This window comes from Camellia sinensis, chromosome 11 (genome assembly GCF_055761805.1).
Source record: "Camellia sinensis isolate YWXY chromosome 11, ASM5576180v1, whole genome shotgun sequence".
Classification (NCBI taxonomy): Eukaryota; Viridiplantae; Streptophyta; class Magnoliopsida; order Ericales; family Theaceae; genus Camellia; species Camellia sinensis.
In genome coordinates this window covers 105,276,844-105,299,748 of record NC_138971.1, presented here as the reverse complement: position 1 = coordinate 105,299,748, position 22,905 = coordinate 105,276,844, and the positions used below count along the sequence as shown (strand labels likewise).

The following is a 22,905-nucleotide window of genomic DNA, read 5'->3' as shown; positions in this document are numbered from 1 at the left end:
ATACATACATATGTGGCCATGTAGAATGCAGTTAACAACAATGCTAGGAACACAGAAGATTTTCACAGAAGATGTGTGTTTTATTTACAGTGAAAGTCTTCTGTGCACTTAAGTCTTCTCTATAGCTAATGGTACAGAATGCTACACACTATGATATTACAGGAGGCATGCTTATCAGCTAGAGAATTTTGCAATCAGCATATTGCTTCTCTTGTCCAGACTTCTCAGAGATCAAATCCCTATCCTGCTATATAGGTTTTTCATCCCCACCAACTTATTTGTTGTGTTCAAAGCTCATATATTTTTGTTTCCACATAAAAAATAATGTTTGCGTTTCATATCTCTGTTTTGAATAAGCCACTTCAAGTCTGTCATTTGCAGCTAAAACTTGTTCCACTAGATTTCATAAGCACTCTTTTAAGCTACTTTTTCATAATTTTTGTTTTATTGTTGTTGGACCAATCTTCTGTATAAAACAAAATAATGTAAAACAAATCAAACAAATAAAATAAATTACTTACTGAATTTATTTACCGAAATGAATAAGTACAAAAAAGATCAAGTCGAGTGTATGACACTCTGTCCTTAAGATAGATTCATCCCGCTTCAGTACTTATGGATAAATGGCGTCTATCTCCCAAGATACAATGATCTACACAAATTGTAGTAGTATTTCAAACAGTCTGTACGGCGAACTAGAACCTGTATTCTATACTCACAGAAATTTTCCTAAAAACTGGTATGCAAAATTAGAATGCACGAGAGCAAAATGAGAAGCAAGCAAAGAAATTTCGTAATTAATAAAGCTGCTGGAATGATCCTGAATTTATAGGCATAGTGGTGATTGTTGGACAGATCCGAACAGGTATGAAAAGAAACCAAACAGGTTTTTTTTTTTGAAATGAACAGGTCTGAACCAGAACAGAATAGAACAGGTACAAACTGTTTGGACCAGTTTTGAACCTGTCTGGGAACAAAATAAATCTGTTTGGTACAATCTGTTTGAACATGTTAGAAAATGGACTGAAAAAGGGCACTGTTTGGACAGAAAAATTTAAATTAATTTCATTTAGAAATTCAAATAATTTTCCTGCAAGAATTTAAAAAAATTAATATTAGGACCGACCCACACCCACACTGGTGCCAGGACGGACGGACGAACTGTGGCACGCGCGCGCGTGTGTTGGTTTGAGCCAAAGGCCAGTTTGTCCATAACTCTTCTCTTCTACAAACTTGGGGTGCCCCTTAGGGCCCAACCCAAGTTTGTCCACCTAGAGCTTATAAACACATACAAGCTCTCTTAAAGTTTCAATGTGGGACAACCATTTAAAGAAAACCCACTTTTGACTCTTCAATTTCCTATTCCACAAAACCGAAAACGACGTCAAGTTTCCATTCACTCATAAATGGTTTTGATGCACCGTCCTCACCGTGTGACTTGCCGCACGGCAAGGAATACGTCACCTCTTTGGACCCACCCTAAAAGACGTGTGGAACCCACTCAAATTTGGGCTCAAAGTGGGTGTTTGGGAAGTGAGTTTTTATGTAGGTTTTTCTAGTTGTAGGATATTATTGGAGAAATTTTTTTTTGTGTTTGGGAAGATAGTTGAGTTTTTTTGTGATTGGATGTGATATTTGTGAGAGAAAAAGTGAAATGATTATGGTGTTGGATGTGATATTTTGTTTGGATGTGTTTTTTTTTTGGTTTTGCAAAAAGTTTGTCTTTTTGTGAAAAAAAAAAAAAAAACCCAAGTTCAAGACTTCCCAAACACCACCAAAGTTGGCCCAAAATAAGCCTATAAAAAATCATAATTCCAACAATCCCCTACATGAATGGAATTTGACAGATAGAAAATGCAACAACATGATCTAATTATAAGAGTACAGAAATTGAAAATATTCTGCAAATAATAAGTAGCTTTTGGCTTTGAACTTTCCCTTGTGAGACACTATCGGATTTACTAGTTAACCAGTGAACATGATGTCTTGAACTGTTCAGCTATTTGTGTAAACCAAGACAATAAAACTCACACAGTATATTACCAGACACAGTTTAGTTCTCGCTATTGTGTTCATTTTGGCCCTAAGCAACCTGGTCCTTTATGAGTGCTCTAGAGAATTGTAGCCCTTCACAAATCTCATAGAACTGGCTCAGTTCACGCTTATATAAGTGATTCTTATGAAGAGTATCCTGCCATACTCCACTAGGTATTCCTAGATATAAGAATCATTAAAAGTATTACTTAACCTAAAACATTGTAGACATCACTATTTCATCGTAGAAATGGGTAGAAATTTGACTCCCCAATGATCCTTATGAGTCATACACAACTCGGTTGTTCCTTTGAACCTAGATCTTTGGATTTCCAGTCAACTAGGTTGGGTTGCCGTTGTGGTAACTCTTATTTAATAGGCTTAAGTTTCATTCCCCTCGATGAATTCTCAACTAACACTCTTGCTAACCCTTTGGTTAGTGGATCCACTATGGTGTCTTCAGACTTCACATGTTCAATGGAAATAACTCTATTTGAGAGTAGTTGTCTTACGGTGTTATGTCGATGATGAATGTATCGTGACTTACCATTATACATATGACTCTGTGCTTTTCCTATTGTTGATTGACTATCACAATGTATACATATAGCAAGCACCAGTTTTGGCCACATTGGAATATCTTCAAGGGAATGACATTCTACTTCTTTCCCAGCTTTATCTAAAGCTATAAATTCTGATTCCATAGTAGACCTAGCAATGCAAGTCTATTTGAAAGATTTTCAAGATACAACCGCCCCCACTAAAAGTAAAGACATACCCACTGGTGGATTTTAAGTCTCTAGTATCCGATATCCAATTTGTATCACAATATCCTTCAAGTACTGCTAGATATCTAGTATAATTAAGCCCAATGTTGCGAGTAAATCGAAGATATCTTAGAACCCTTACAATCATGTCATTGTTACTGCCTGTAATGAACATATCATCCACATAAAGACATACTATTGCATAACCTTTGTCTGTATTTTTAATATAAACACATTTGTCACATTCATTAATTTAAAATCCATTGGACATCATTGCCTTGTCGAATTTTTCATGCCATTGCTTTGACGCTTGTTTTAAACCATATAATGATTTAACTAATTTATACACTTTCTTTTCTTTTCTTTTCTTGGAACAGAAAATCTTTCTGGTTGTTCCATATAAATTTCTTCACCCAACTCACCATTTAAGAAAGTTGTTTTAACATCCATTTGATAAATTTCTTGATTGTACAAAGATGCAATGGCAATTAGCATTCTAATGGATGTTATTCTAATAACTAGTGAGTATGTGTCAAAGTAGTCAAGACCTTCTTTTTGCCTATATACTTTGACTACAAGTCTTGCCTTGTATTTGTCAATTGATCTATCTGCTTTCATTTTTCTTTTGAAAATCCATTTGTACCCAAAAGGTTTACAACCTGGTGGCAAATCCACCAATTCCCAAGTATGATTTTGCAAGATGGATTCAACTTCGCTATTTACAGCTTCTTTCCATAAAAGAGTCTCAGGACTGGACATAGTTTCTTTAAAAGTAAATAGTTCACTTTTTTAACAAAAATATTAGAAAATCTGGACTAAAAGATTTTGAGGTTCTAGTACGTCTACTACGCCTAGGTTTCTCTTCTTCATTTTGATCTATCTCTTACTCTTGTTCTTGATCATAACTAGTAATAGCATCATAAGATCTTTCATTAGTACTAGTCTCTTGTCCAGTTTTATTCGGAAATACATGTTCAAGAACGATGCATTTTGAGATTCAATAATAGTATTTACATGCATTCGGAATGTACTGACTTATGAATCAAAAACCGATATGCACTACTATTCTTAGCATAACCAATGAATATGCAGTCAACTGTTTTAGGACCTATCTTAGTCTTTTTAGGACTAGAAATAGCCACTTTAGTCAAACACCCCAACACTTTTAAATATTTGTAGGATGGTGCTCTCTCATGCCACATTTCATAAGGTGTTTGATTTACTTTCTTTCGGGGTACTGTATTAAGAATATAATTACCAGAAAGTATTGTTTCCCCCCACAAATTCTGAGATAATCCAGAACTTATTAACATGGAATTCATCATTTCTTTTAAAGTCCTATTTTTCCTTTTAGCAATTACATTTTGCTGAGGTGAGTAAGGAGCGGTGGTTTGATGAATTATTCCATATTCTTTACAAAATTTACCAAGAAGTGATTTATATTCACCACCTCTATCACTTCTTAGTTTTTTAATTTTCTTACCAAGTTGATTTTCAACTTCATTCTTATATTGAATAAAAGTTTCCAAAGCTTCATCCTTGGTTCGAATTAAATAAATATAACTATATCTAGTATAGTTATCTATGAAAATGATAAAATATTTTTTCCCACTTCTAGTTGTCTCAACACAAATTTCACATTATGATTTAAATTAATGTCAAATTTAGATAAACATTTCATATTAATTAATCTACACAAAGATCCATAATTAACATGTCTTAATCTACCATACCACAAATTTGAAAACTCAAGCAAGTAAGAAGAAGATGTATTTTTATTAATAACAGAATGTACAATAGTCATTACATTTAGTTTGAAAAGGCTATCAGACATATAACATTTTCTTACATATATCTCATTTTTGGCAAGTACAAACTTATCACTTTAAAAACTAGCCTATACCTATTTTTACTTAATAGAGATCCGGAGACTAGATTCTTGCGAATGTCTGATACATGCAGCACATTATTGAGAGTTAGTTCCTTTCCAGATATCATCTTTAAAATAATCTTTCCTTATTCTTCAACATTGGAAGTCGAGGAGTTGCCTATGAAAAGTTGTTCGCCGTTGTCCACCATAGAATAAGACGTGAACATCTTTTTATCGGCACAGATGTGGCGAGTAGCACCAGTGTCCACCTACCATTCTTTAGGATTTCCGACAAGGTTTGCCATGGAAACAACTGTAGAAAGATTTATGTCATTTACACTATTGGAAATTTTGTCCACTTCGGTCATATTAGCTTGAGTAGGCTTCTTGCTTGATGTTCCTTTGCCTTTGCGCTTGCTACAAAAATCCTTGGCCCAATGTCCCTATTTGTCACAGATGTAACATTTTCCATTGAACCTATACTTCTTCCCCTCCTTTAAAGCCTTGTGCGGAACTTTCTCCAAAATACTTTTATTTCTTTGCTTTTGGAGCATGTTCCACCACGTTTGCCTTAGACTCCATTAGATGCTTACCAGCCTGTTTCTCTGAATTGCGGTTATATTCCTCAATTCTCAAACACACGATTAATTCCTCTAAAGTCGTTTCTTTGCACTTGTGTTTAGTTCTTGAATTCCTTCCGGCCTTGTGATAATTTTTCAATTAAGGCAGCAACTTGGAAGGATTCACTGAGAGACATGCCTTCTGCATGAATGTCATGAAGAATGAGGTAGACATCGTGAACTTGGTTGATCACAGCCTTAGAATCAACCATCACAAGGTCTAGAAATTTGTCTACTATGAATTTTTTCGAGCCAACATCTTCTGTTTTGTACTTTTTCTCCAAGAACTTCCAAAGTTCCTTTGTCGTCTTGATAGGGCTGTAGACGTTGTACAATGTATTATCAAGCCCGTTCAAAATGTAGTTCTGGCAAAAGAAATCAATATGTTTCCAGGCATCGACTGCTGTAACCATTTGTCGGTCGGTTTCATCCTCGTTTAGAGTAGGAGCATTCTTACGGGAAAAACACGCCAGGTTGAGAGTAGTAAGATAGAACAGTATTTTCTGCTACCATCTTTTAAAATCTGTTTCTAAGAACTTCTCTGGCTTTTCACCCTCATCGACTGGCACAGTCACAACAAGAGGGGTTAAAGCAATCGCAGTCACCATATTAATACTTGTTTGAGCATTAGTTTCAGTAGCTATGACTTCTAAGTTATAAAACAAAATTATAATTAGAATTTTATACTACATAGAAAATTAAACCATAAACACAAAATTTAAATTATGTAAAAATAAAAGAAACAAGAATTGTAACTTTTATTTTCAATTAATTTGAAAATAAAATTTTATTTAAACAAATTAATTCCACACAAAAAAATGTTTCTGTAACACTTCAAAAATTAAAATACTGAAAACATAATTTTAATTAATGAAAAACTCAAAAATTATTTCTAAAAACCAAAATTAATTTTTGACTAATTTTACAAATGGATATTCTGAAATTGTTAATGGCTACCAGTATATTACTACTAGTTGTCAAAAAAAAAAGTATATTACTATTATTTGTCAAACAGTATATTACTACTATTTGTATTTTCCAACCAGAATATTACTTTGTATAATCACATAAAATAATTTTTGTAAGAAGAAGAAAGGAAGAAAAGGAAACAAGCAAAAAATTCTATATAAACAGAATAATTCGAATCTATCTTAAGATAGTTGGACCAATTTTCTGTGTAAAACAAAATAATGTGAAACAAATCAAACAAATAAAAATAACTTACTTACTAAATTTATTTACCGAAATGAATAAGTACAAAAAAGATCAAGTCGAGTGTATGACACTTTATCCTTAAAACAGATTTGCCCCGCTTCGGTGCGTACAGATAAATGGCGTCTATCTCCCAGAATATAATGATCTACACAAATTGTAGTAGCACTCCAAACAATCAGTATGGCAAACTAGAACTTGTGTTCTATACTCTCAGAAATTTCCCCAAAAACTAGAATGAAGAATTAGAATGCACGAGAGCAAAATGAGAAGCAAGCAAAGAAATTTCGAAATGAATAAAGCTGCTGGAATGATCCTGAATTTATAGGCATAGTGGTGACTATTGGACAAATCTGAACAGGTATGAAAAGAAACCTAACAAGTTATTTTTTTGAAATGAATAGGTCTGAATCATAACAAAACAGGTGCGAACTGTTTGGACCAGTTTTGAACCTGTTTGGGAAGAAAATAAATCTGTAAGGTACAACCTATTTGAACCTACTGGAAAATGGACTGAAAAATGGCACTGTTTGGACAAAAAAATTTAAATTAATTTTGTTTAAAAATTCAAATAATTTTCCCGCAAGAATTTGAAAAAATTAATATTTGGACCGACCCACACCCACACTCGGACGAACGGCGGCATGCGTGTGGTGGTTTGAGCCAAAGGTCACTTTGTCCATAATTCTTGATTTCTACATACTTGAGGTGCCCCTTGGGGCCCAACCCAACTTTGTCCACCTAGAGCTTATAAACCCATACAAGCTCTCTTAAAGTTTTAATGTGGAACAATCATTTAAAGGAAACCCGCTTTTGACTCTTCAATTTCTATTACACGAACCCGAAAACAACGTCAAGTTTCCATTCACTCATAAATAGTTTTGACGAATCGTTTTTACCTTGTGACTTGCCATGCGGTAAAGAACACCTTACCTCTTTGGACCTAACCCAAAAGACGTGTGGGACCCACTCAAAGTTGACCCAAAATAAACTTATAAAAAACCATAATTCCAACAATTGTTTTATATTTTAATCAAAGGAAATGATTTATTTCACAGTTTTTTACTTCCAACAACATGCAATGTTAAACTTTCAACAAATGTTCAGAAATTGATCCCAAAGAGCTTAAAATTACATTTATGTCCCATCAGCGGAGATCAAGATTCAAAAATACCACTCACGCAAACTCGAATCATCGCCAACATGCTTGCTCGACAGTTGAAGCTTGTTGCCATTGGGAGGTATTCTCCTTGGTATGACAACATGCAGGTAAGTGACCCCTTTTAACATTATATGTATATATAGTGAAATTTCCCTTTCAAGATAATATGTTATATTCTTCTATCTCTTGGTCTCCATGTATACTTTCTTCAATCAATAAGCAATAATTCTAAACACAGAATCGGACATGAAAATATATTGACAAATCTTGTAAACTGATGTGCGTTCAACCGTGTTTTTTTGTGTTTGGTTTCTGTATATTATGAAACTTATGTTAAAAGAATGTGGAGAAAAAAAAACAAAAAAAAAAAACAACAATACTAGAAACTCATAAACCAAACACAAAATGGAACTATATTGACTCATCTTACAAAATCATGTGCAGTGTGTTTTTTGTGTACAATGAAATTTCTTTTAAGAGAAGATGTAATATTCTATTTTCCTTTGCTCGCCGCACACAATTTCTTCAACCAAAAACCAAATAGTTCTAGAAAGATATAAATAAATAGCAGGATCAAACACAGAAGATATATTGACAAATCTTACAAAATCTTGTGCTTCCATCAATATGTTTTCTGTATATAGTGAAATTTCTTTTAAGAGAAGATGTAATATTATGTTGTCCCTTGCTGTCCATGTGTAATTTCTTCAACCGAAAAAAAAAAACCAACAACAATAACTCTAGAAAAAACACATAAACCAAACGCAAAATCAGACATAGAAGATGTATTGACAAATCTTACAAAATCCCGTTCGTCCATCCATGTATTTTCTGTGTCTAGTTTTTGTATTTCTAGACTTACTGATCAAAAATTTGTTATGGTTTCAGGTCTAGACTTACTGATCAAAAATTTGTTATGGTTTCAGGTGGCCGGGTGGAGTCAATCATTTGGTGTATGAAGGGAGGGGGGAAATGTGTTGGACCATTTTAATATCTTATATTTATTCAAAATGTTACCTATTTGACATTTGCAACAGTTAGAGGAGCAGCACATGAAGTGCCCTTCACGTCCCCCGCTCAAGCTCTCACACTTTTCCGAGCATTCCTCCAGGGATCCCCTTTGCCTAAGTCTTGAAAATCCTAAACCCATCATGGTTGAATTGGTGTGGCTCTATTTTTCATTCAACATTTGGGGACCTTTTGCTTGGAACCCCAACTTATAGAGTGAAATTTGTGTTGTGTTTGCAACAGTCCTGGACTCTGGACATTTGTAATAGAGAAAGTCTCTTGTGCTTGTCCTATGCAACAAGACACCAACAAATAATTGGCCATATTTTTTATGATTCAATGATATGGTATTTTTCTTCATTTGAATCATGTTTTCAAACTGGAGATCTTGTTTGATATTTTGTTTTGTTTTCAAAGTTGGCTTCATTTCTTTAAAATTGAAACCAAAACCTAAAAAACCCAATATAATGATGTCACGTTATCACTGACATGTTTAATCACCATCGAATAACAAATTATCATGTGTGTATAATAAATCCCATTCTATATAATGGTTATAAAATTATCTAAAAACATGCAGTTATATCTAAATAGCTGAGTTAACTATCTCATATGTCATTTTATTTTTAATTGAGAATGTCATGTGTCAATAATGATGTGATATCACCATTATACTAAATTTTTAGTCCTTAAAAATTAATTCAAGGATAAAATAGCCGCCAAACAACATAAAAAGTCTTTCAAAATAAGTGGGAAAATATAAAATATTTGATTTTTTTTTTTTGTTTTTTTTTTCTTTTCTTTTTTTATTTAGTCAACATGATAGAGTTGGATGTGCCAAGTCTCGGAGAGAGTTTCAGTGAAATAGACATGTCTCCATTACTAACTGTGATTAACTGTTTCCTAGCCAAGTCAAATGATAAACGTTTTTTTATATATAAAAACAAAAAAACAAAAGAAAAAAAGAAAACAAATTAGGTCGTTAGGTCGTTAGGATAGTTGTCACCTTTTATACTAAGACAATGCCACATTTTTTGAGTTTTGGCTTATAATGCAGGTCTACAAAGCTTGGCCTTGTTAAATTTTCAAATTAGTTGATGCCAGAGTCAATAGTAGTATGCTTCCAACATATACCATTTAATAAAAAAGATAAAAATATATATATATATATATATTTACATTTCATTTTTAGATTCTCACTCCTTTTATCATATCCACAAGAGGGCTGTGAATAATATTATTAATTTATTTCCACTAGAAAACAGTAAGAGAAATGTAAGAAACAAATTTTTTATTGTGTTGGGTTAGATTTAAATCGAGCCCTTCGGCTGGGCTTAATCAATTTTTACAACTCCAACCATGCTTGATTTCTAGCAATAAAAAATTGCGAATTCCACACTTATATGAGACATTTGGCCATTTATTTGGTAAAAAATTTGAGTTCCCTAACATACCCTTTTGTTAAACCCTTTTCTAATTTTAATTTTTTATTAAAATAATAATAATAACAATTTAGCCTAAACCAATCGGGGCGGTCTCTAGACCTTAACTGGAAAGGTTTAATTTGGGTGGGCCTGGCCCTATGTTGGGTTTAGGCCAGCCACAATTATGGGCCGAAATTTTACAAAAAGGTCGTACTGATTAGAAGGACTGAACACATCAATCTTCCGAAAAAAGCTAATACAATGAAAGTCTACTTGCTTTCGTCTCTAGAATTGAATTTTTAGTTTTTTTTTTCTCTTAAATATAGGAAAAAAATTAAAATAAATAAATTCATACATAGAGTGTATGAGCATTCTTAATAATTTCACAAAACAAGTAGCATTAATATTTTTCATTTTTGAAAAAATAAAATTGACTCTATTAAAAATGGCTATTAAGAATGACCATTACTCTCAAAATTAACATTCATTCTTTACCTAATATGTAAAACATTGACCTCCTTATGCTGTGTTTGGTTGGAGGATTTGGGGAGAGATTTGGAAAGGAAAATGGAAAAGGTAGGTGAAATGTGAATAAATCATGCCTATATTTCACATAGTTTCACACATCCTTTCCCTTTCCCTTTTCAAATCTCTCCCCAAATCCCTCAACCAAACATTAAGGTCAAGAAAAAATATAATTATAAAGTTAACCTAATTGTATCTTAACATTTTAAATCATATCACAGTTAAATCATTTTTATCAGTAATTTGTTAATTATATAAATGAATTTATATTACCTTGTCTTCACTCAATCTGTGTTAGTCTTAATCTATTTAGCATTACTAAAAGAAACATTAATGTAACTATATAAAAATTGTGAGACTTGTAGTATATTTTTTTCAAATATCAAGGTAGGTCATGTGTAATTTATTGTACATAAAAATAAATGACTCTGTTTGGATTGATTTTTAGAAATAGTTTTTTTGAATATTAAAAAAACAAGAAACTAGTTTGACAAAAATAATTATTTAAAAAAACATTTATAAAATTTTAAAGATTATTTTTGCCATGCCAAAAGATAAAATTATATAAAAATGATGAGTATTTTTTATTGTTTTCATTTTTTTCACCAAATTAACTTCTAGATTTTTGGAAAAAAAATTTGAAAAGATATTCTGAAAACCATATTAAACAGAGCCAACACAGTTATGAGCATTCTTCAATTAATTTAACTTTGACTCTTAATTTTAGATTTTATATCAATTTAATTCAATTAAAAACGTCGATTAAGATTTTTTTTAAAAAAAATAGTTACTGAATTAATTGAATAAATATACAATTTTATTTATAAAAACATAACAAAGATCATTTATATATGTATTTTTCATTAAAAAAAACACTAATAATTATAATCAATTGAACTAAATTAAGATCAAATCATAAATTTAATATTAAAATCAAGTCAATTAAAATTAGGATGAGGCTTCCCTCTAGTCGTTCATCGGATTGGAAGATACTGTTGGGCCCGTGGGTAGTGGCGGAGCTAGGATTTTGACTTAGAAGGGGTACCTTTGAATTAAAATCTTAACAAAAATTATAATTTAACTTAATTTTTATTTGATGGTAGGACAAAAAATTAGTGCGATACAAAAGTTATATTTAAATATAAGATCAAGTTAACTAATCATTATCTTTATTGTTATTAATTTATCTTATATATGATGATCATCACAGTTTAAAAAATAATTACATATACTCTCATAAAATGTAAGAACAAAATTATATTAAGATACACACACATAAAGAGATAGAGGGAGGATAGAGAAAGAAATGAGAAAAAGATGAATAAATAATATACATAGACTATTATATATTACTTGTTTTTTTCACCGTTTTGAATAATTGAATTACATGGCAACATATTATTAATTGTCATTAATTGTGTAATAATTATGTGTCGTATAAGAGGTGATATAAAACAGTGACAAAATATCAGTCATATATAACATTTCTCTACTATAAAATTTATAAAAATGTTTTTTAGCATAATTAAATATTTAAAGTGATAAATTAAACATTTTTTTATGAAAAAAGGTAAAGAAAATAGTAATATAAAAACTTCAAGATATTACTTGCATTAAATTGAAATATATATTTTTATTGGAGGCAAAAGAATAATTTTTTAAAAGTTGAGGGGGGCACGTGACCCCTCTAGGCCTCATGTGCCTCTGCCTTGCCCGTGGGGGTTTACCATGGATTCCATTTTAATAATCTGAACTGTTAAATATGTAGAACTCGTCGAGCACTATATAATTGTTAAAAATCACGTTGATCGGATATCGATAACTATGTGATCAAATTAGTTTTATATGAAAAGAAAAATAGACAGTAAAAAATAAACGGCTTAAAAAATCTGATTTGATCACATAGTTATCGATATCCGATCAACGTAATTTTTTACAAGCATATAGTACACGATAAATCCTACACATTTATCAGTTCAGAATATCGAAATGAAACCTATAATAGACCCCACAAACCCAACAATATCCTCCAACCCAATGAAGAGCTGAAGGAAGCCACATCCTTAAAATTGTATAGATCAAAATAATATAATAATAAAAATATAAGGGCTAATATAATTGGTCATATTTTCAATATCTTAAAGATCAAAAAACGTGCTTCACACTTATCCTCATCCTCTGACACGTGTCATATCCATACACGTGTCAGACAACGAGCTCATGCATATAAGCAGCAGTAACTAATTTTAGGAACGAGTGTGTGAACACAGCGAGAGACACAGAGAGAAAGAAATCGCCGAAAAAAAACACAGAAACACCCACTTTTGATCTACGAAGCCCAGGAAGGGACTCTCAAAAACAGGCAAGCTAAGCTCTTCTTCTGAACCACCACCCTCTTATGTCACTATTTTATGTTTCTTTTCTTGCCTTTCTTTGTATATATATTCCTCCTATATATCACAATCAATCATGGTATGAAATCACCCAAATTGGTTTTAGAATTTTATTATGTTGTCTTCCTCGCATATAGGAATAGGATGATCTTGTATGTCACAAGTTGATGTTGATCACTATTTGTGGGACGGATTCGAACCCCCCACATTAGCTCCAAGCATATGAGCTCATGTGGTGCAGCTAGGTATTCCATAGACAACGTCGTTTGTGCGAACCACTCCACTGTCGTAGTACACACCAAGATATTCACCCCGTTTGGTAGAGCTCTGGGAAAATGATTATAACTTATAGCCTAACAGCTTATAATTTATAACTATGAGCATAAATTGATTTTTGATTTATAAATTAAGCTTCTCCTCCCCCACTCAAAGAATAAGTTGATTTTTGACTTACAAAAATCTATAAGTTGTATTGTTAAGCTGAACCAAACACATCAAAATAGCTTAAATTAAGTTAAAAACTGAAATAAACTAGAAATAAGTCCTACCAAACATGACCATTATCTGCTTTGTACTACGGGATGGTCCGCATACTATTCATGATACATTGCCAACAGAGGTTGGTTGAGTGATCGGACTCTTCGCCTTTAAGGCTTAGGTTCGATTCCCGTTGTAGTAATCTTTTATGATGTAATCTTTTATGCATTCCTTTATGAAAAAATAAAAATGATATATAAATTGAATTTTTGTATAAAACTTTTATGAAGTAGCTTCTTCTGGTCCCTCACTTTACAATGTCATTTGACACGTCATTCTGAATGTGTTTCTTGTACAAAATTTATGTTGCAAATCATTTTCCTTTTAACAGTGGTTGCCAAAAATGTGAAATTAGGTGCATTTTTAAAGATCTTTGGCTTGGCATTAGTGATTAATAGAATCTCCTTATTCAAGTCACTGTTTATGACTGATCCCTATCCAAAGGGATGAGCCACACCGCTCACAAACTGGAGGGTTTGTGATATTGTATGACTCTGTAGTCGAAATTTAAAAAATAATAATTGTAAAAAAACTAGAATAGCTTCATTGAGAGTTCCATTAAATGGGTTGAATATTACATGTAGGTATGGCACAAACAGAAATACCAAAGGGTAGTCCAAAACTTTCAAGCTATGATGCTTACTTTGAGACTGTCCAGAGCAGGAAGAAATTGTCACGTTCGTTACAAGAGACTTTGACAGCGGCATTCGGAAGAATTCCAGTTTCATCCTTCCCAGAAGTTCCGGGAGGCAAAGGTAATGACAGTACAATTTATCAGATCACAAACTACATGTATTTATTTTTACATCCGACATATTAAAATTGTGCCTCAACATTTCTCTTGCAGTGATTGAAATTCTAGCGGACACGTCCATTAGTGATGCAGTCAAGATTTTATCCGAATCCAACATCTTGTCGGCTCCAGTGAGAAAACCTGATGCCGGATATAGTATGGATTGGAGAGAGAGGTACATTGGAGTCATAGATTACTCAGCGATTGTGCTATGGGTGTTAGAGAGTGCAGAGCTTGCAGCGGTTGCCTTGTCAGCCAGCTCTGCCACCGCTGCTGGGGTAGGTGTTGGTGCTGTTGGGGCTCTCGGAGCAGTGGCATTCGGTGCAACGGGGCCTACTACCATTGCTGGGTTGACTGTGGCCGCAGTTGGTGCAGCTGTGGTGGGTGGTGTGGCTGCTGACAGAGGAATCGGGAAGGATGCTCCCACTGCAGCTGATAATTTGGGCGAGGACTTCTACAAAGTCATCCTTCAAGAAGAACCTTTCAAGTCAACCACAGTAAGTCTAACCCCCATTTGTTTCGGCTCCTAAAATAACTTTTTCCAGAAAATATTTTTAGAAGAGACTGTTTTTTCTATAATTCGTTGCATCCTTAAAACTAATATATTAATGGTTGTATAAGTGGTGGTGTTGGTGGAGGCAGGGCAGAGGTGGAGGTGGTGGGCTGTAGCCTGTAGGTACAACGGTGGTGGCATGGTAGTGATGGCGGTGGTGGCATTGGTAAAGACTAGTCTGCAAAACGTTTTTTAGTTTTTAAAAGTGGAAAACATTTCCAACCCAAACAGTCTTTTTTTCCATTGATCAAGGAAAACAAAAACATTTTCCATTGACTTTCATTTTGCGTTTTATCGAATGCCAGAAAATGCACTGACACAAATGGAGTGTAAGAATGCAAATAGGTTTTCTGTTTAATCTGGTTACCTCTGGTTTGCTGATGCAGCGGGCTTTTCTTGTCATTTCTTGTTTCAGGTGAGTTCAATACTTAAATCCTACCGTTGGGCGCCTTTCCTTCCGGTTGCAACCGATAGTTCTATGTTGAGCGTCTTATTGCTCCTGTCAAAATATAGGCTGAGGAACGTACCAGTAATAGAACAAGGCCAGCCTTTTATTAAGAACTTCATTACTCAATCTGCGGTTATTCATGGTCTTGAGGGATGCAAAGGAAGGGATTGGTTTGATTGCATTTCTACGCATTCAATATGTGATCTGGGACTTCCTTTCATGTCAAGTGATGAGGTGAGGTTTCTGTGACTACTTTTGGTGGGCTGTGAATGTAGAGTTACTTACAAGAGGGTTTTCATGTGTTGGTCAGGTTATTAGCATACAGAGCAATGAACTGATCCTTGAAGCTTTCAAGAGAATGAAAGATAACCAAATTGGAGGTCTTCCAGTTGTCGACGGTCCAAACAAGAAGATCGTCGGGAATGTGAGCATTAGAGACATCAGATACTTGTTGCTTAAACCCGAGCTTTTCTCCAACTTTAGGTAAAGGAAAATTTTGAATTTGCAACTGCATCACCTTGGCAGTTGCACATTTTCTGTGTGTTTCTTGGACTTACATTTCTTCAATTGTAATCTGATATTTGCAACCTGGAATCTTAATGTTTATAGCTATGACCCATGTATGGAAAAAAATATATATTGCCAACAATGCATAACAATCTAAAATCATCAAACTTAGTTGTCATTTCTGAACAATCGTTAGATATATTGGAGATGTATGCAAAAGAGTCAAATTGATCACTCACCTGAAACCATTACCTTTTTCCCTTGTTGACGAAAATATGTGATGATCTAAATATATTCAACTCTGATTATTTCAGGCATCTAACCGTGATGGATTTCATGAACACTATCACTGCAACAAGTGATGATACTGGAAAGGTTGTCACAGCATTAACATGCAAGCCAGATTCAACTCTTGGTGCTGTGATCCACAGTCTTTCTTCGAATTCGGTTCACAGGATATATGTCGTAGAAGGAGAAGACCATGGTGTTGTTGGCGTGATTACTCTTAGAGATGTTATTTCTTGCTTCATCGATGAACCCCCTAATCATTTGGATAATTACTTTGGATTTGCAATGCAAGAAATGTTCAATGAGTAACACTTCTGTAGTTGAAATTTGTATCGCTTAGGTTCATGTGATGAAGACATGTAACAAGGTCTGGTTTGCTCTATCAGTGCATGATGTACATGTAGTTCTTTATGACACTCCAATTGAACTTAACCCTGGGAGTTTTTTCAGTCCTCTGTCATTCATCATCTTTCTAACCCTCTCAGCATCCCTCCACCTTCCCTGCTCTGCATATATATTCGACAGAATCACAAATGGAGTTGGGTTTTGTGGCTCTAATTCTGAAAGCATTTTAGCCATTTCTTCTCCTAGCTTGAAATCTGAATGACATATAGAAGCATTGACTAAAGAGGCAATAACAGAAGCAGAAGGATTGGGTATTTCTTGTAATACTTCTCGAGCTTCATCTAGCCATCCAGATCGGCCCAAGAGGTCAACAATACAATTAAAATGTTCGGGGGTAGGGCTTAAGCCATAATTTTGGTTCATCATCCTAAAGATTTGCCATCCTTTCTCAACTAGACCAGCGTGACTGCACATAGAGAGAATGCAGTTGAAAGTTGCCACATTTGGTATTACTTTCTCTTCTACCATCTGATAAAAAATTTTGAATGCCAATTCAGTCTCCCCAATCTTTCCATACCCAGAAATCATTGCATTCCAAATGACTGGATCATTGGTCTTTATTACAAACTGATTGAAAGTTCTCTGTGCCCAAGAAGACAACCCACATTTCATGTACATGTCAATGAGTGAGGTACATATGAATTCGTCAGTACAGATATCAGTTCTAATAGTGTGTCCATGAATCTCCTTCCCAGACCGCAGAGCAGAGAGAGCTGCACAAATGGGTAAAAGACTTGTAATAGACTTCAAACTTGGCATTATGCCAACCGATTGCATCTTTTTGAAGAAGATAAAGGCTTCAACCTCTTTCCCTAGGTGCATAAACCCACTAATCATTGAATTCCATGTTGCCGAATCCGGCTTCAGTCCTTCAGATTCCAACTGCGTGAAAAGCTCGATTGCATTCTCAGTCTGACCATTCAACATCATACCCGCAATCATCGAGTTCCAAGTAATCAAGTTCCTATTTCTATTTAGTTCTTGGAATATATCATAAGCCCATTTCCACTGACTACATTTGGAATACATGTCAACTAATGCAGTTCCCACCATTGTATCAAAGACAATGTCGGTTTTCATAACAAGTCCATGAACTTGCCTACCGAATCGAAGATATAGAAGGCTTGAACATGCTGAGAGAACAGAAACCAGAGTCACTGAATTGGGTAATTCAATAGAACATCCCTTCATGTCCTTGAAAACATCCAAAACTACACGAAAAACCCCATTTTGCAGAAGCCCTGAAATATAAGCATTGTAACTCACCACATTCCTATCCAAAATCGTTTCAAACACCTTCGTTGCGGAAACCAACTCTGCACAACCCGAATACATAGTTATAAGCGACGTTCCCACATAAACTTCGGTCTCAACACCTAATTTAACCGCCCAGCAATGTACTTGAAGCCCATCTGCTAAAACTTCACACGACGACAACAAACTAGCAATAGTGACAGAGTTAGGCCTCAACTTTCCCAAACCAACCTGCCTAAACATTCTCAGTGCTTCACTGTTATACCCGTTTCTCGAGAACCCAGAAATTGTAGCATTGAACAAAGACAACTTTGGGTCAGGCATTTCGTCGAACACTTTGAGAGCATCGAATAGGAGGTGGAGTTTCATGTACATATCTGTAAGTGCTGTAGATGCATATATGTCAGTGCCAAAACCTGTTTTTATGAGATGGGTATGAAGCATTTGGGCATGGGTGGAAGATTTGAGCTTGCCACAGGCTTTGAAGAGAAGAGGGAATGTGAATTTGTTGGGAGAGAGAGAGAGAGAGTGGTGTTTTGTATAGAAACAGAGTGCTTCTCTGTAGAGTCCATCTGCAACTAGCTTTGAGATTTGGCTGTGCATGTGTGCTAACACGTTCGCTTCACTTTGACTGACTTCCTCATTGGATTTTCATTGCAAAGGTAGCTCTGTGAAGTTTTAGGTTTAGAACTGTTTTAACACCCATATCCACATAAAGACTAGCTTGAACTTGAACTGGAACTTGAACTTAGAACTTAAGAACATTGGATAAGTATGATAGTAAATTTGTAAACAATAATGGTAGAGACTTAAACTTTTGACTTATATAAATGTGTTAAGGGGATTAAGCCCTCAATGATAAAATATATAATAAATTAAAACTTGATATGTCATTATAAGTAGAATTGTGAAAAAAACTTAGGAGTCTCGAACATTTTTTATTTGTATATCATACAGTTTTTAATAGTTTTCTTTTGAGAAATTTTATAATCCACGCCTAAAAAACAAGTGTGTATATAATATGTGTGTGTGATTTTCTGACCACACTGTCCGCCTAGTAATCAGCTGGAGAGCACCGGCAGAATAGATAGCTTCAGCAAACCTGTAACAGAAAGAAAAGGCTCCGGCGGTGGCTCTTCCACCCGGGGGCACTCCGACGATCAAGTCAGTATATCTCTCAAAGATAATCAAGTGCTAAACTCACTACTTAAAGTATAAAATTGTGTACCTTAGACTCACGGGGGTGCCTCTTTTTTATAGTTTACTCAATTCTAGTCCCACTAGAAGCTTGACTTCTATGGACTCCAATTCTGTACTTACTTTGGATTTCTCAAGAGATAAAAATAAACTCTCTAAGAGCTTTATCCTTATCTTAGCAAAGTCTTCTCTTTACTCTAGGACTCTTGCCCCTTATCCATTATCCGCTTATCTCGGATTCCGAGATCTTAGGAGATAACCTCAGCCTCGCCGAGATAACCTCGGCGTCACAACCAGGACACGTGGCACTTCGGCTGACACGTCGACATCACCTTGCCATGTGTTAGTATTCAGAAAATATATCCCCACAACTGTCCCCTAGGTTCTATTACCTCAGCATTCTGAGGTGATGGAACCTATATCTGTATTTTCTTCCAGTAAATCGGCTTAAGATTTGACAGCCAAGATCATTCATTTCTGGCCGACATGCTTTTCCTAAAAAATCAAAGATTTTTAAGGAACTTTTTACGCACATGAGCTGTCATGCACTTCAATTCAACCGTTTTAGACACGCGTTTCTTTCTTACTAGCTCGTACCTGTGACGCGCCCATAAGTCATCTCTTCTTCACATGCGCCATCTGACGTATGCACTCTTTTAGGCGTATTGATTGCTTTTGCCGCCGTTTTCATTTTTTGACAAAAATTTTCCCCATTTCTTTCGTCTCTTCACTTTTGCACTTGAGTTCTCTTGTTTTTTCTCTCTCTAAAACTTTTTCTTTCAAATCCGCCATTGTTTAGGCTTCCAAAGCTTTGCATCCTTCTCCGTTCACCCTTTCCAGCGAGATTTCCACCTGTCTTCTGCTCTTGCAACCGTCGTAGGACGTCGGCAAATCCCTTTCCGGCCTCCTTTTTTCTGGTAAGCATCTGTTTCTTTCTATTCCAGTTCTTGATCTTTCCTGGAATTTCTTGTTTACTACTGCTTTACTTAAGTAATCAATTTGTAGATCATACATCTGAGTGCGTTGATTTCTGCCACTGTTCTTGGCTTGACACACCTGTGCAATCTTTTTGTCTCGATTTCCTGATAGCTTTATCACCATTCTTGATTACGAATTACATTCTTGTTTCTGTTTTCTGTGTTTTTTTCTAGATTCTTGCTTTCAATCATTGCCTTCAAACTCCGAGGTGCCAATTGCCGAGAAGAGCCTTGATCAAACTCTTTCGGGAAATCGATGCTGAGCTCGAGGTCGAGAAGGCTGCTGAGAAGTCTTCCCAACTGTCTTCTATATCCTGCCATTGATGTCGAGCAGTTTTGTTTCCTTCTTTTACTCCTTGTACCTTGTACCTTGTACTTTGTCCGTCTTTGTATGCTTTTAATTCGGCCGACATGCCATTTTTGTAGTCTGAATAATTTATTTTTCAATATTCAGGCTGAAGTGCCTTCTTTCTTCTTCAAATACATTTCTCTGATTTCTTCTTTGAATGTATGCCTTTCATACTTTGCCTCCTTTGTGCAATCTTCTCGGGGTTATATACCTCGGGTATAATAGCTACAAAAATTTTACTTCGGCAAGATACTGACCTGCAAACTTTTCATAAATTCTAACAAGTGTGAAACATATACTACTCAATGTTAACTTTGCAAACTTTTTCTCAAGTTTCAACAAGTGTTTAAACGGTGATCTCGGTCTAACCTACTTGTAAATTGCTACAAATTTCAACAAGGATTAACATATACTGTAACAGGGATCAACAAGGATTAACATAACAAGTGTTAAACAATAATCTATTTGTAAATTGCTACGAATTTCAACAAGTGTTTAAACAATATACTTAGCTTTTTCCTCAACCTGTAAATTGCTACAAATTTCAACAGATGATCATATGTCGGCTCAACGTTATCTTGTAAATTGCTACAAATTTCAACAAGTGTTAAGCATCTTCTCTGGTTTATCAAACCTGTAGATTGCTACAAGTGTTTAGCAATAACCTCGGCTTTGCTTTAACTCGTAAATTGCTACGAATTTAAACAAGCAAAGAGAAACAATAATCTTGGCTTAACTTCAACTTGTAAATTGCTACAAATTTTAACAAGTGAAGATAAGGAATAATCTCAGCTTAACTTCAACTTGTAAATTGCTACGAATTTCAACAAGTGAAGATAAAGAACCACCTCAGCTTAATTTCAACTTGTAAATTGTTACAAATTTTAACAAGTGTTTAAGCAATACTCTTTAGTTTAACCAACTTGTAAATTGTCCATAAATTTCAACAAGTGTTAAACAATGATCTCAGCTTAACTTAACTTGTAAATTGTCCACAAATTTCAACAAGTGTTAAACAATGATCTCGGCTTAACTTAGCTTGTAAATTGTCCACAAATTTCAACAAGTGTTAAGTAATACTTTTCGGTTTAACCAACTTGTAAATTGTCCACAAATTTCAACAAGTGGTAAACAATGATCTCGGCTTAACTTAACTTGTAAATTGTTCACAAATTTCAACAAGTGTTAAGCAATATTTTTCGGTTTAACCAACTTGTAAATTGTCCACAAATTTCAACAAGTGGTAAACAATGATCTCGGCTTAACTTAACTTGTAAATTGTCCACAAATTTCAACAAGTGTTAAGCAATATTTTTCGGTTTAACCAACTTGTAAATTGTCCACAAATTTCAACAAGTGATAAACAATGATCTCGGCTTAACTTAACTTGTAAATTATCCACAAATTTCAACAAGTGTTAAGCAATATTTTTCGGTTTGACCAACTTGTAAATTGTCCACAAATTTCAACAAGTGGTAAACAATGATCTCGGCTTAACTTAACTTGTAAATTGTCCACAAATTCCAACAAGTGTTAAGCAATATTTTTCGGTTTGACCAACTTGTAAATTGTCCACAAATTTCAACAAGTGGTAAACAATGATCTCGGCTTAACTTAACTTGTAATTGTCCACAAATTTCAACAAGTGTTAAGCAATATTTTTCTCTTCCCTCTGCCCCCTAATGTGAGCCTGAGTTTCACTTGGGTTCGCATTATACATGTATTCTAGAGACAATGTCAAGTATTTTGAAAACAGTACTGAATCTTTATTTATTTATTTCGGCAAATGGCTAAAGAACAAAAGAATTCTAATGATAGAAAAATTTCAAAGGGGTTTCCCCAGTTGATCTTCTCGGCGTAGTCCGATATGCCCAGAGTATATTTGGGCAGTTCGTCTACCCATTTTCTTTTTGCTACCTGTAGCCTCTTCTTTATTCTATCCAAGATTATTTTGTTGGATGCCTTTGCTTGCTCATTACTTTGGGGAAAGCTTGGTGTTGGGAAGTAGTTCTTGATCTTGAATTTTGCACAAAAGTTCTTCATCCCTATCCTGGACGAGGATTTTCTTTAGTGCCTCTTCACTCTTCTCGGCTGGTTCTTTGCTGACGTCTTCTAGGACTTCCATATCCTCTTCTTCAATTTCTGCCTTCTCTAGCTCTTGAATGCTGCAAGTAGACTTCATTGCTGCCATGGAGCAACTTTTTGCCTGTAGCTGATCACCCCTGACTTAATCTATCCCATGCTCTATTGGGAATCGCAACAGTTGATGCAATGTTGAGGGAACTGCCCCCATCGCATGCAACCATGGTCTTCCCATGATGATGTTGTAAGGGGAGGGTGTGTTGATGACGGTGAATTCTGTCCTGATCTTCTTAGTGCCAGCTTGTACTTCCAAGCTTGTTGCGTCTAGTGGCCACCTCGGCGTTCTATTGAAGCCGACCATCGGGCCATTCGATTGCTCCATGTCGTCTGGGTGAAGGCCGAGCTCCTTGTAACATCTAACGTACATGATGTCACAAGAGCTGCCTTGATCTATTAGGATGCGTTTCACTTGGCACTCCCCAACCTGGAGGGATACTACC

The 22,905-nt window shown here is 34.9% G+C and overlaps 2 protein-coding genes and 2 long non-coding RNA genes across 4 annotated transcripts; 3 read left to right on the top strand and 1 right to left on the bottom strand.

Annotated features, from left to right (window-relative positions):
• Positions 1 to 7,560: 7,560 nt before the first annotated feature.
• Positions 7,561 to 9,039, top strand: LOC145803198 (uncharacterized). The gene is made up of 2 exons (XR_014345321.1): positions 7,561 to 7,772; positions 8,592 to 9,039. It is a non-coding gene; the product is annotated as an uncharacterized LOC145803198 (long non-coding RNA).
• Positions 9,040 to 12,874: 3,835 nt separating this feature from the next.
• On the top strand, positions 12,875 to 16,590 carry LOC114309353 (SNF1-related protein kinase regulatory subunit gamma-1-like). The gene is made up of 6 exons (XM_028255064.2): positions 12,875 to 12,984; positions 14,137 to 14,307; positions 14,400 to 14,842; positions 15,314 to 15,580; positions 15,657 to 15,829; positions 16,168 to 16,590. The coding sequence occupies exons 2-6, from the start codon at positions 14,139 to 14,141 to the stop codon at positions 16,448 to 16,450; spliced, it is 1,335 nt and encodes a 444-aa protein (XP_028110865.2). The 5' UTR covers positions 12,875 to 12,984; positions 14,137 to 14,138; the 3' UTR covers positions 16,451 to 16,590.
• On the bottom strand, positions 16,000 to 18,619 carry LOC114309352 (Pentatricopeptide repeat (PPR) superfamily protein). The gene has a single exon (XM_028255063.2). The coding sequence runs from the start codon at positions 18,401 to 18,403 to the stop codon at positions 16,550 to 16,552; it is 1,854 nt and encodes a 617-aa protein (XP_028110864.2). The 5' UTR covers positions 18,404 to 18,619; the 3' UTR covers positions 16,000 to 16,549.
• Positions 18,620 to 19,456: 837 nt separating this feature from the next.
• On the top strand, positions 19,457 to 20,455 carry LOC145802062 (uncharacterized). The gene is made up of 2 exons (XR_014344292.1): positions 19,457 to 19,914; positions 20,149 to 20,455. It is a non-coding gene; the product is annotated as an uncharacterized LOC145802062 (long non-coding RNA).
• Positions 20,456 to 22,905: the final 2,450 nt, after the last annotated feature.

Excerpts from the sequence above, each read along its gene's own strand:
- LOC114309353 (XM_028255064.2), top strand. The coding sequence starts at position 14,139 with ATGGCACAAACAGAAATACCAAAGGGTAGTCCAAAACTTTCAAGCTAT. Across the intron at positions 14,308-14,399 it reads AGAAGTTCCGGGAGGCAAAG|TGATTGAAATTCTAGCGGAC; the intron begins GTAATGACAGTA and ends TTTCTCTTGCAG. Across the intron at positions 15,830-16,167 it reads GAGCTTTTCTCCAACTTTAG|GCATCTAACCGTGATGGATT; the intron begins GTAAAGGAAAAT and ends TGATTATTTCAG.
- LOC114309352 (XM_028255063.2), bottom strand. The coding sequence starts at position 18,403 with ATGCACAGCCAAATCTCAAAGCTAGTTGCAGATGGACTCTACAGAGAA.